At 39.2% G+C, this 13,312-nt stretch overlaps 1 protein-coding gene, 1 long non-coding RNA gene and 1 pseudogene across 5 annotated transcripts; 1 reads left to right on the plus strand and 2 right to left on the minus strand.

The window, feature by feature from the left end:
* Positions 1-102: 102 nt before the first annotated feature.
* On the plus strand, positions 103-8,642 carry LOC127433263 (thrombospondin type-1 domain-containing protein 1-like). Of its 4 annotated transcripts, none has more exons than XM_051684976.1 (5): positions 103-284; positions 1,689-2,224; positions 3,355-4,308; positions 6,382-6,540; positions 6,721-8,642. In XM_051684976.1, the coding sequence occupies exons 2-5, from the start codon at positions 2,167-2,169 to the stop codon at positions 8,151-8,153; spliced, it is 2,604 nt and encodes an 867-aa protein (XP_051540936.1). In that variant the 5' UTR covers positions 103-284; positions 1,689-2,166; the 3' UTR covers positions 8,154-8,642. The 4 variants fall into 4 exon arrangements, with proteins under 4 accessions (XP_051540936.1, XP_051540937.1, XP_051540935.1 ...); XM_051684977.1 differs by having other exon boundaries at positions 105-284; positions 2,106-2,224; XM_051684975.1 differs by having other exon boundaries at positions 133-284; positions 2,101-2,224.
* On the minus strand, positions 2,231-3,600 carry LOC127433269 (uncharacterized). The gene is made up of 3 exons (XR_007895865.1): positions 3,503-3,600; positions 3,077-3,192; positions 2,231-2,516 (listed from the first exon to the last, which is right to left on the minus strand). It is a non-coding gene; the product is annotated as an uncharacterized LOC127433269 (long non-coding RNA).
* A 19-nt stretch (positions 8,643-8,661) lies between the features above and the next one.
* LOC127433232 (fibrinogen-like protein 1) lies at positions 8,662-12,762 on the minus strand (annotated as a pseudogene).
* Positions 12,763-13,312: the final 550 nt, after the last annotated feature.

Raw genomic sequence — 13,312 nt, forward strand, 5'->3', positions numbered from 1 at the left:
ATTGTAATTCGTCGGCTAGATGTGAAAACGAAATCGATTTTTGTGGAGTCCAGACCGCATCCTAACTTAATTTCTCTAATAATAGCTGAAGCAGAGGAAGCAATGGAATGCGCGCTCACGGTCACTCAATGTGAGCGCGCGCCTGTCCGAGCAGCTCACCGTTTGCGCACCGTGACGATCTCATTCATTTAACTCTTATAAACAAAACTCCCGGTAACATGTTGTTGCCTTTTATCCGGACCACGACATTGTGATAGAAGAGAATATGACGCTCAATATCTTATGTGAGTAAACTACTTTTTTATCAGCTACATGTAGTGAGCTAATTATTTTACTATTTAATCTGTGCACGTAAATTTATTGGATGATGCTTTCTTTAATTTTTGAGAGAAGCGTAATGTGTCTTTGTATGAGAGAAATGGGTAACACTTTACAATATGGGTTGTAACGTTCGTTAACATAATTAATAATGAACAATACTTTTACAGCACTTATTAATCTTGGTTAATGTTAATTTCAATATATAGTAGCCTACATATAATACTTATTAACATTAAAAGTTGTATATGTTAACATTAGCTAATGCATTATGAACTAACATTAACTAACAATGAACAATTGTCCATTAACATTAACCAAGATGAATAAATGCTAGATAGATTAATAAATGAATTATTAAATGACCTTATTGTAAAGTGTTAAAGTAAAATACTACTCTTTTTAATCAGCTAAATATAGCTATTTATTTCATCACTATTTAAGCACTTAAGCTTATTGGCTGATGCTGTTATAATCTGGAATTAGATGAATAACACTTTAACACATATGTTAACATTAGTTAATGCAATAGGAACTGACAATGAACAATTGTCAATTTATAAATTAAGATTAAGCAAGATTAATACATTTTGTTAAAATATATTGTTCATAGTTAACTGGTAATACCTAATGCATTGAATAATGTTAAAAAATAGAAACTTATTGTAAAGTGTTACAGAGAAATGATACAGATAGGCACTGAATTTACAACATTTTGCTTAAAGTCATTATAAATGGTTGATGGTTTTTAGAGTTCTTAGATGTATTGTGATTATTACATTGTTGCAAGGTGTCATTTATGGTTGGGACGGGTGGGTCATTTTTGGTCCCTACCACTTTTTGAAATAGCCTTCGTCAGGTAAGTGTCTAATGCAGAAGAAACATTGCCAATACTTAAGGAGTTTTAACATTTGCAGATATAGGGATAAAGTTGTCAAATTAAATATGTGAAATATTTATTGGAGAACTTGAATTGGTCATCAAGAATGACAACAGTAAAAGTAAAATAAGATGATTTGAAATTAATTTCATTCATGATTAATATTAATATTCATGAGGTCCATGACGTCATGACCAGCAAACTACCCCAACCATCTTTTTTTCTTTAATAGTTTAAAAGCCTTTTTGCTTAATACTTTCCAAAATGGATACAAATGAAATAAAAATAAGTTGGTGTTTGTATTGTTAGGAGTCTGTGCTTATCAAGAGTCCATTCAAATTCATTTATTGGTTGCCAATGATAGAGCCAGGTAATTTCAAACAAACATGTTCAGTACGTATGGGGAATGAATGGGAAAGAATGATCCTTAAGTGTGCTGTGTGTGTTACCGGTCCTGCTTGACTCCGCGCGGGATTCGAACCGGTGTCAGCCAGCATGGGAGGCGGGCATGCTGACAAGGAGGCTAAAGGCTACAGCCTCTAGCATCAGTTGCTAGTGTGTCTCTTGAGGCCAGAGGAGTAAGGTTTACACAATGCACAGCTATCACATACCAGGTGGCTCCTCTTACACTCACCACCCTAAACCTCACTCCCATCCGGGTCATGGCACCACTGTTACCAGTCCTGCTCGACCCGCTCCAAGCGGGATTCGAACCAGCATCAGCCAGCATGGGAGGCGAGCGCGTTAACAAGGAGGCTAAAGACTACAGCCCATAGCGTCAGTCGCTAGTGCACCTCTTGAGGCCAGGGGAGTGAGGTTTACACATACCGCACAGTTATCACGTACCAACTGGCTCCCATTACATGTTCATGAATTTGATTCATTCTTTATGTTCATTTCAGGACAGATTGAATAAAAGTGGCGTGGAGTGATGTGGACAAACATGATAAGAGGCTGAACAAGTCGGAATGACACAGGGTTTCCCTACAGCGACCTTATTTCTGTTACTCTTCCTGACTGGATTTGGTGAGATGTCTTCCTTGCATGTAAAGAAAGGCCAGCTTACAATAGAACTTACAATGCAGGGTTTTTAAACAGGTGTAATGATGCAATTTAGTTCTTATTACTTCCACAGGGAACCTGACAACAGTACAAATGTTCAGATATATAATCACATGCAAAAGAGAGTTTAAATGAAGGTCAGTGATTGTCATTTTCAAGTGCACCGTGAATAGACTGGAGAGGAAAATGGAATGAGGGGGAAGGGAGGGTCGCTGACTTTTCCCGCACTCTCTTCCGCTGGATGCATTTTTTTTTTCTGCAGGAAGTGACACACACAGAGCAGCATTTGTAAATCACAATGGCTCCTCAAGTTATTGTACTGCAGTAACAGACAACATTACAGTACAGCAGTAGAACCTTTCTTAAACTTGAGAACTACTGTATGTTATGTGTTTTAGATTTGTATTGTCATATTATCAAATGCCTCCTGTTTTCATCTAGAATGTCATCTAGCTCAAAATGCACAAAAATAATGTCCATTTTTAACATTTAAGGTTATATTTCAGACAAACGATAAAGTGCTATCCAAGTCTGAAAAATAATGTCAATTTAAAATCACCAGTGGTTGGCATGGTGCTCATACCAGCGACGGCAAATTTTTCAAAACCCCTAACCTTGTGTATTAAACTTCTGTGTGTAACTTGTCCCATACTGTTTGTGCTACAGACATGAATGATGCCTCAGCTTGTTCAGGAAAGATGTGCTATTACTTTTCAGAGCAATCAGACTTATAATTTGCACCTGGTGGACAATATAAAGGGTGAAAAAAACCTTACTGTTCATTGAAGACATAGACATCCATTCAAAAACTCTTACCTCGTCTCCTTGCCAATTTACCGCCCAAAGAATGTCTATGGGACAGTCGCTAACCTTGTAGGTTCCCCTTGATAGAAGGGCACTGGTTTTGCATGGGCAAGCACCATTCACATTTTCTTGAGAAAAAAAAAAAAATCTAGTTATAAAGAGCTGTAAATTTAGACACTTTATGCCATCATTAAGGCATGTTTATAGCACAGAAGCAAACTATTCACCCAATTTGCCTCCTAAACGTTAGGTTCTACTAACTGGTTTTAATTTGTGTCTCTTTCTTATAGCTATGGCTGGTATCCATCTCTGGCCTTCAATGCACATTGCCTTGAGCAATGCCAGTGTTTTTGTGGATTACAGCACTGACAGCAACCTGACTGACCACAAACTGACTGTATCATTGATTGACATCAACAGGAATGTTACAGTACTCACCAGGTCACTTCCCTTTAACCAATCAGAAGGGTCACTGGAGTTCAACTGCTCCTGCTTCCTGTATGCAAGTAACTTCAGATTCAGACTTGAGCAGATACACAAGGTTGGTGTGTTTAACCATTCTGCCATCTGGTGGTGGAGCCCAATTCTGCACGTGCACTGGCCCACCTTTCACCTGGCTGTGGATCGTGGCAGCAACAACCGGAGCTCTAATGATTTCAGGATTGGCGTGTACACTAGTGACTACTTCCATCCTTGTCCTAGTAACAAAGCCTCATCTTTATACCTTGATGTCAGCTACCTGGAACAAATGCAGATAGGGAGGAACACCATTGACAAGTTGCAGAACCAGATAAGACGCAATATCAAAGTGGTTAGGTCACAGCATGTGGAGATGACTTGTGCATCCCCTCTAACAGAGCGTGGCTTCATCCAGATTTCAATAAAATCACCCCACACCCAGCAAGACATCAAATCTTCTGGTCCTCTCTACCTGTCCAGCATCTTCCCCTACAAACTTCTTGTAGACAATATCTACAAAAGTGGCTGTGATGGAGCTGTGTTAGTTCATCGAATCACTCCACCCTGTACAGTTACAAATGGAAAAGTTCTGCTTTATAAGGAGGAGAGTAAGGAGAAGGCTGCTTCTCATCTGGCCTTCAACTTCCTCACGCAAGGGGAGAATGAGACGGAGTTTAACTGCTCCATCTTTGACACTGGCAGGAATAAGTACTGCTTTCATTTCACACTCGTCTACAGTCAGGCCAGTTTAACACACACCTGTGTTATTGTGCAAAGGAATACAAGTGAGTCAGACCTTTGGGGCTGTGTTTTTGCATTTGAGTCTTGCATTTATTCTGAAGTTGTTTGAAAGGTTTGAATTTGTTTGTTGATATACCACTGTTAATGGTTTGCCAGTTACCAGGAATTTAGGTTCCACAATTATAAGAACCCAATGGGGTTTTCTCACAACACTAGGGTCGCCAAACATCCCATATTTGCTTACAGTGCATCCGGAAAGTATTCACAGCGCTTCACTTTTTCCACATTTTGTTATGTTACAACCTTATTCCAAAATGGATTAAATTCATTATTTTCCTCAAAATTCTACAAACAATACCCCATAATGACAACATGAAAGAAGTTTGTTTGAAATCTTTGCAAATTTATTAAAAATAAAAAACGAGAAAAAAAAAGTACATAAGTATTCACAGCCTTTGCTCAATACTTTGTTGAAGCACCTTTGGCACCAATTACAGCCTCAAGTCTTTTTGAGTATGATGCTACAAGCTTGGCACACGTATTTTTGGGCAGTTTCTCCCATTCTTCTTTGCAGGACCTCTCAAGCTCCATCAGGTTGGATGGGGAGCATGTTCAATTGGGTTCAAGTCTGGGCTCTGGCTGGGCCACTCAAGGACATTCACAGAGTTGTCCCAGAGCCACTCCTTTGTTATCTTGGCAGTGTGCTTAGGGTCGTTGTCCTGTTGGAAGATGAACCTTCACCCCAGTCTGAGGTCCAGAGCGCTCTGGAGCAGGTTTTCATCAAGGATGTCTCTGTACATTGCTGCATTCATCTTTCCCTCGATCCTGACTAGTCTCCCAGTTCCTGCCGCTGAAAAACATCCCCACAGCATGATGCTGCCACCACCATGCTTCACTGTAGGGATGGTATTGGCCAGGTGATGAGCAGTGCCTGGTTTCCTCCAGACATGACGCTTGCCATTCAGGCCAAAGATTTCAATCTTTGTTTCTCATGGTCTGACAGTCCTTCAGATGCCTTTTGGCAAACTCCTGGCTGGCTGTCATGTGCCTTTTACTGAGGAGTGGCTTCCGTCTGGCCACTCTATCATACAGGCCTGATTGGTGGAGTGCTGCAGAGATGGTTGTTCTTCTGGAAGGTTCTCCTCTCTCCACAGAGAAATGCTGGAGCTCCGTCAGAGTGACCATCGGGTTCTTGGTCACCTCCCTGACTAAGGCCCTTCTCCCCCGATCGCTCAGTTTGGCCAGGCGGCCAGCTCTAGGAAGAGTCCAGGTGGTTCCAAACTTCTTCCATTTATGGATGATGGAGGCCACTGTGCTCATTGGGACCTTCAATGCTGCAGAAATTTTTCTGTACCCTTCCCCAGATTTGTACCTCAATACAATCCTGTCTCGGAGGTCTACAGACAATTCCTTGGACTTCATGGCTTGGTTTGTGCTCTGACATGCACTGTTAACTGTGGGACCTGATAGACAGGTGTGTGCCTTTCCAAATCATGTCCAATCAACTGAATTTACCACAGGTGGACTTCAGTCAAGTTGTAGAAACATCTCAAGGATGATCAGTGGAAACAGGATGCACCTGAGCTCAATTTTGAGTGTCATGGCAAAGGCTGTGAATACTTATTTACGTGTGATTTTTTTTTTTTTTTCATTTTTTTTTTTTTAATAAATTTGCAAAGATTTCAAACAAACTTCTTTCACGTTGTCATTATGGGGTATTGTTTGTAGAATTTTGAGGAAAATAATGAATTTAATCCATTTTGGAATAAGGCTGTTACATAACAAAATGTGGAAAAAATGAAGCGCTGTGAAAACTTTCCGTATGCACTATAGATGCACTGTAGACTGTCCCATGTTTTGCCTTAAATTAAGACTTCTGATATAGAAGTGGAAAAGTGCTCAAGGGGTTTCCCCACCCCCGATCAGACAGCAAAACGTTTAAGGTGGACCAAACCAAAAGCCCATTATAGATTTGAGCGCTTCACACAATGAGCCTATATTGGATAAAAGAACCTAAAAAGAAAAATAATTTGACTTGTGCTCATTGTAATTTAGGGTGTATGCATATATAAATAATTATTTTAAATTCCTTTCTCCTCTCCGATGTGTATTTTAAGAAATGTGGGGTCCATGGCAGCCATGGAGCGGTTGCAGTGTGACATGTGGTGAAGGGGTTCGAGAGCGTGTACGTGAGTGTCTACTACCCTCTGGTGGTGGGATGAAGTGCACTGGCATGGTTAGGGAGCAATCGCACTGTTCGCTGGAAGACTGCACTGGTAAGCTTTCTTCTAACTCTGAGGGCCTGAAGAGATATAATGTCTGTGTTTAGATTTCAGTTTACTTTACATTTCTGTAACATACAATAATCTATGTTCAGAAGAACTGTTGGTTCTTCAAGACACTAATAAGAATTGCAGGATTATTAAAACAACCTTCTTGTTTCCAAATTTATTTAGAGGAGCTTTCCCCTCCATCTGGCACCCATCCCCCAGCTGTGAGCTCTCCCCTAGCTGGGAATCTAGTAGTAGTGGCTGGGATCTCCCTGTGCCTGGCTGTGATCCTGGCCACCATCCTAATTACTGTGTGGAGAAAACTCTGCCGTGCTCCTAAATGCAGCTCCATGCGGCGCAGCTCCATTCACTCTCCCAGTGGCCGAAAAAACTCTGATGAGGCTTCTATTTGTGGTCACAGCACGCAGAGACCCAGTTTCTCAGAGAGTTTGCAAGCAGCTCCCCTACAAAAGGGGCTAAACTTGCCTGCCAAGCAAGGGTCTTCCGACAGAGGTGTGCTTGCTCGACAGCATAGCATGTCTCTACCTCTTCCTCAAGTCCCGGAGAGAATGTCTCCATCTGGCCAAAAGATCCTTCCCCCTATTTTTGGCTATCGCTTAGCTCAACAGCAGCTCAAAGAGATGAAGAAGAAGGGGTTAAAAGAGGCCACTAAAGTCTATCATGTGTCCCAGAGTCCAGTTGATGACACCATGCTGGAAGCCTCAGCTTCAACCCCTGCAGGTCTAACTCCAGTGCCTCAGGAAGTTGACAGCCCAGAGGAAGCCAACAGCAGCCAATTCCGCATAAAGTCTCCCTTCCTTGAACCTACGTGGCCTCCAAAAATCATGGGCGCTTTGTCGGATAGGCACAAGCTGGACATGTTGCTGGGACCCCAAAAGTCTGCATTCAGTGTCAACGCCCGCCGTCTTGAGCGCACAGCAGATTGGGTGGAGATGGTAGAGCGCAATAGAGTGACCTACTCCAATAATCCAAATTTCAGGAGGACATCAAGCTTCCATGAGAACAACCAGCAGCAGTTGCCTGCATCGCAACTCTTCCGAGAGAGGAGCATGACTCAAGTGACTTCTCGAAATCGAACCTGGGAGCAGACACTTCCTGAACTTGAGGTCTGGTCCTGTTCCAAACCTAGTATAACTAATAGCTCGGGTGACCATAGGAGGAGGCCATGGGTGGACACTCCCCTATCTCAGTCAAACTCAAAAGATAATACTTTAGCAGTTCCTAATTCAGCTCCAATAACACCCACTAAAGATCCCCTTGTGAATTATCAAAGGCTGGCTCGGAGCCCTTCTTCCGCAATGGACAGAGCAGAAAGGGCAGAACAGAACTTGAGCAGAAGAGGCCCCTCCCCCATCCAGAGAAACATCCTAGCCAGGAAGCTACGAGAGGCTAATTCATCTACCTGCCAAAGGCAACGCAGTTCCACATTCTCTACCTCAGAACAGCGCAGGGGGCGCTGTCGCAGCCTTCCTCTCTCTGCGGATTACAGCAGCTCCCCCTATAGTCTCACTGAGTCAGAGCAGCACATGATGGACATTTCTGTATACTTGGGCGAGGAAGATGGAGTAGAGGTTCTGAATATTCAAAGACTCACCTGATTGAGCCAGAGTTTTTGTGAGTTTCCCAAACTCTGCTGATGCAAACTCTTTAAAATAAATGTCTTTATGGAATGAAGCACTTGTTTATAATTGTGGGAGTCAGTTTTTCAAAATTTTGCACCATGTGGACATGCATATCAGATTTGAGAAGATCTTTGTTGCTTGTTAATGGGATGAATACATCAAATGAAATCTTTATGATCAGTTTTATACAGTGTTCCCAGTTTCTCACATTGCATTTTTACTATGAATTTGAAAAGACTTGTTAATCTTATGCAAACCACCCTCACATAAATGATATATTATTATCACAAGAATATAACACAATATGAATGCATAATAATTGAAATCATGTTTTGGATAACACAAATGTTTGGATTTGTTTGTACACTGGACAATATGAAATTGCAGCTGTTGGAAGGAGAGATGAAAATATATACACAGTAAGAGTGTTTTTTCACTGTTGACAAAGTAAAAAATGAATCAATATTGCATTGTTGATGTGCTACCTCAGCCAAGACTTGCAGTATGTTCAGATGCTTCTTTTATTATTTATTATTATATATAAACACTGCATTCATGCAAAGCTTGATTAGTACTTAACTAAACAAAAAGTTACAATATTGAAATTACTTTACACACTTTATAAAGGAAAACATAATGTGTTCATTAGTTGTGCCAAGAGTCCCTCTGAGATACTCCCTTGCTTTTGGCACATTTGTGGTTAACAGAAAGCTCTAATAACCACAGTTATCCTTATAGATACTGTAAAGGACATAAATGTGTATGATGAGATTATTTGATTGGCCACTCTGCGGGTCCTGCTCCACTCCCTAGGTTGTCCATGTAGGTGCTGGGCCGGACCTTCGTGGATGTGTGCCTTAGAGTGTACCACAATCCTTTCCAGGTGCTCCAGACCACACCGGTATCATGTTTGGCTTTATACTCTCCACCCCTGTAAAACCTCCCATTAAGATTTGCAGCATGACACCTGAAACATGAAACATTAACACAGGACAGGGATTTTACAAACCTGCAAGGACATGAAATAGTTTACAAACAATATAGGACTGGGAGTTTACAAAAGAGACATGGGAGAGTTTACAAACAAGAGAAGACAGGGAGTTTATAAACGAGACAGGAGAAAGAGTTTACAAACAAGACAGGGCAGGGAGTTTACAAACAATACAGGACAGGAGGTTTATAAATGAGACATGAGAAAGAGTTTACAAACAAGAGAAGACAGAGAGTTTACCAACAGACAGGACAGGGAATTTATAAATGAGGCATAAGAAAGCATTTACAAACAAGACAAGACAGGGAGTTTATAAACGAGACATGAGAAAAAGTTTACAAACAAGACAAGACAGGGAGTTTATAAACGAGACATGAGAAAGAGTTTACAAACAAGACAAGACAAGGAGTTTATAAACGAGACATGAGAAAGAGTTTACAAACAAGACAAGACGAGTTTATAAACGAGACATGAGAAAGTTTACAAACAAGACAAGACAAGGAGTTTATAAACGAGACATGAGAAAGAGTTTACAAACAAGACAAGACAAGGAGTTTATAAACGAGACATGAGAAAGAGTTTACAAACAAGACAAGACAAGGAGTTTATAAACGAGACATGAGAAAGTTTACAAACAAAACAAGACAAGGAGTTTATAAACGAGACATGAGAAAGAGTTTACAAACAAAACAAGAGAGGGAGTTTACAAACAAGACAAGACAGTGAGTTCACAAACAAGAAAGGACAGAGTTTACAAACAAGATGGGACATGAATTCACAAATGTATAAGCAAATAATATGAAAAGTAAACTTCTATGCTAAAGAGTTAAACTGTGCTTAGTGTAAAGAAGTGGCCATAAAGTAACAATAAATAGGGCCAGGGTACCCTGCTCAGCAGAAAAGACTCACCTGTTATACCATCAGCCTCCCCTGCTCACTTTAGCACAGCTGCCCTGTAGGTAGCGGTCATGATCCTGGTCCCGGGTGCTGAATTGCATGCCATTATGAGAGGCTGACCACTGCTCCACCATATTGGCCCCTCCAGACAGAGCATCCCCTGCTTGACCACTGTACATCCCACAGAGCAGCCTGTACTTATCCTGAGGATGGATGAGGATATCAGTTTTGTTGCATTACAGATGAGAGAACTTAAAATGTGTATTTCTGCTGGAATGGGAAGCATTTTATTTTAACTGAGAACAGTTTACCTTTTCATCTGACACACTGAAATTTTCATATATAGCGTAAGATGTCTCTCCTTTCCAGTCCATCAAATTGATCTTCATCACATTCTCACCTAAAGAGGTTTCCAAATAAATAATTCCAGAATAGAAATGTAAAATGACCAGCTCAAACACAGTTCACAGTTCACAGTCTCATATGCTCATGGAGAATCTTACAATCACTGAGCAAAGCATGAATACATTCATTCCCAAGCCAGAATACATCTCTACTTGACAGGAAATTGCCAAATCCATTTTTATAATCCTCCCACTTTCTGTGAGTAAAATGATGTTATCACGTTGTTTTTTTTATAATTCTAAATGTAAGAATCAAACACCTATAGGCAAGCACTATTACAAAGACACTGTGTATTTGACTTATAGTTATCGACTTGCCTTTCGAAATCAACTTTCCCATTGACACGTTTCTGAATCACAGTCCAGCCCCTGCCATCATCCATGTCACAGTACACAAGGAACGGTTCAAATGATGGTTTGGGTTTAATCCTGTAGAATCCACTTCCTGGTTTTAGTCTATCATATAACTCAGAACAATCTATAGGGAATATAAATTGCAGAGATAACAATGAAAAGATTCAACCAACTTGTTCTCTTAAGTTTTACTTTCTGGTTGTTTGGGTTCCCAGAGACTGTGCATTTAAAAAAATATAATAATAATAAAATGTAAAAAAAATCATCATTTCAGAATTAACCAAATATTATTCTGTATAAATTATTGAAGCTTTGACCCTCTGTTTTATTACAAACTAGGCATGCACTTTTCAGAAAGCTGATTTTATTTTTTAATTTTTTTAAAATAAAGGATTAAAATGTTGTTTCTTTTTGGGGTTAGTTTGATCCCAGTTAGTACACATCTTATCAAATTCACTGCATTTTATTTATGTTTACAGGCAGAAATAATGTACATTTATTCATGGAGGACATTTTAGCAAGCTGAATTTGGTTTATAATAAATTCTCATAAAGAATTTATGGTCCCTCAGACCCCAAAGGAGTGTGTAAGGTTGAATTTATTTTTTGGAACAATTTTCATTTTGAGAAGGTTGGTATATATGACCTTTGTCATAAACTAATAGTGTGCCTCCAGTACTTGGTAAGGTTGGTAAAGGTCCAGTAGTATTTTCAGATGTCTTATTGTGGTCCAGTGACCACAAGAGTTTGATGCACCGGTGTGTGCGCAGATATGAAACTTTCCATTCCCCGATCACCAATTTATTATTAAGCCTGAGAATTTCTTCCTTCAGCTTTGAGACATCAGACAACTGGCATTCTTCCTCTGCCTCAATAAATAAAAGACAACATGACTTACTGTATGTGCCACAGCCTCTTATATGGCTGTATTTGTAACAAACATTGTCATCAAAGTGTGAACATGCTATACCGACATTTGAAGTGACATAAGAGCATGAAATACCAAGATAAACACCAGCTGTGGCATTTTAACCTATTTATATGAAAAAGGGGGAAAGTTAGGTAAATCTGGTTTCCAATCATAAAAACCTTAAATATACACAACATACAGCTTTGCACTTGAATTTACATTGACATTGAACATTTTAATGTTTAAAAATACTTTATAAAAAAGCATGGTATGTATTTTAAAAATTATAAAATTATTATTGAAGATAAATTCATACGTACAAAATGTGGTGTTCTGCTCTTTGCAAGTTCAGGTGTCAATGAAATGCCCTCCAGATTTTCTTATCTAATATTTATAGGCTCTGTTGGTTCTGCATGGTCCACATTAGTGTGTCCACTGGTGAGATTTATTTATTTTTTTTCCCCATTCCACACATACCAGAACTAAAACATAACAAAACTTTAAAAAGAGGAGAGGATATGATTGTTAAATGCTTAAAATGAATGTTGCGATACATTCCTCTGTGAAATTGAAATGGACAGCCTGGTTCATGGAATGACAGGTACTGGTCTGGGACTTGAGGGGACTAGTCATGGTCTGGGTTTTAGAGACTCTGGTACTGGTCTGGGTCTTGTAGTATCTGGTCTTGTTCGAAATGTTCAGTCAGTAACAATATGAATTTTTGACACTGTAGCCTCCTTTTAAATAAATAATCTTTGTTGGTGTCACAAAGCTGTACATACCCAGCAAACAAAGAACGTTCCCCTAAGGTTAGCATTTGGTTCCACTTTTGGTTATTTTTTTGAGGACCAATCCCTAACGTTCTAGGAACATTCTCTTTAGGTTCTATTTTTGTAACCATAAACTAACGTTCCCAGAACATTGCAGGGAGGTTTTTGTATGGCAACCTAATGAGAACCTACATAGAATGTCCCTAATGGTTATTTTTAGGTTTTATTTTTATTACCATAAACTAACCTTCCCATACCATTGTAGGAAGGTTTTTTTTTTTATTGACAACCTAAAAAGAACTTATACAGAACATTCCCTTATGGTTATTTTTAGGTTTTATTTATATAACCATAAACTAACCTTCCCAGAATGTTGCAGGAAGGTTTATTTGTCACAACCTAAAAAGAACTTATACAGAACATTCCCTAATGGTTATTTTTAGGTTTTATTTATATAACCATAAACTAACTTTCCCAGAACGTTGCAGGGTGGTTTTTGAGGGATAACCGAATAAGAACTATAGAACATTCTCCAATCATTATTTTTAGGTTTTATATTTTGTTCACATTTTTTTATTATTTTTCACCAACCAAGATTATTTATTTAAAAGGAGGCTGCAGTGTCAAAAAATAATATTATTACTGATTGAACTTTCTTTTTTTTTTTTTTTTTTTTTTTTTTTAAGTTTAGCAAAAATTGATCCGTTTTTACATAAATATTTTTTTTTATCATACTGTTCTGGCACATTTTTTTCTATGAAAATGTTTTCATGTTTTTTTGTATTAAATGATAATTAAATGTTTTGAATG

The sequence above is a fragment of the Myxocyprinus asiaticus genome, chromosome 43 (assembly GCF_019703515.2).
Source record: "Myxocyprinus asiaticus isolate MX2 ecotype Aquarium Trade chromosome 43, UBuf_Myxa_2, whole genome shotgun sequence".
Lineage (NCBI taxonomy): Eukaryota > Metazoa > Chordata > Actinopteri > Cypriniformes > Catostomidae > Myxocyprinus > Myxocyprinus asiaticus.

Bases quoted from the DNA above. Each gene is read 5' to 3' on its own strand.
- LOC127433263 (XM_051684976.1), top strand. From the start codon at position 2,167: ATGACACAGGGTTTCCCTACAGCGACCTTATTTCTGTTACTCTTCCTG. The intron at 2,225-3,354 runs GTGAGATGTCTT...TCTTTCTTATAG, and splicing joins ACTCTTCCTGACTGGATTTG to CTATGGCTGGTATCCATCTC. The intron at 6,541-6,720 runs GTAAGCTTTCTT...AAATTTATTTAG, and splicing joins TTCGCTGGAAGACTGCACTG to AGGAGCTTTCCCCTCCATCT.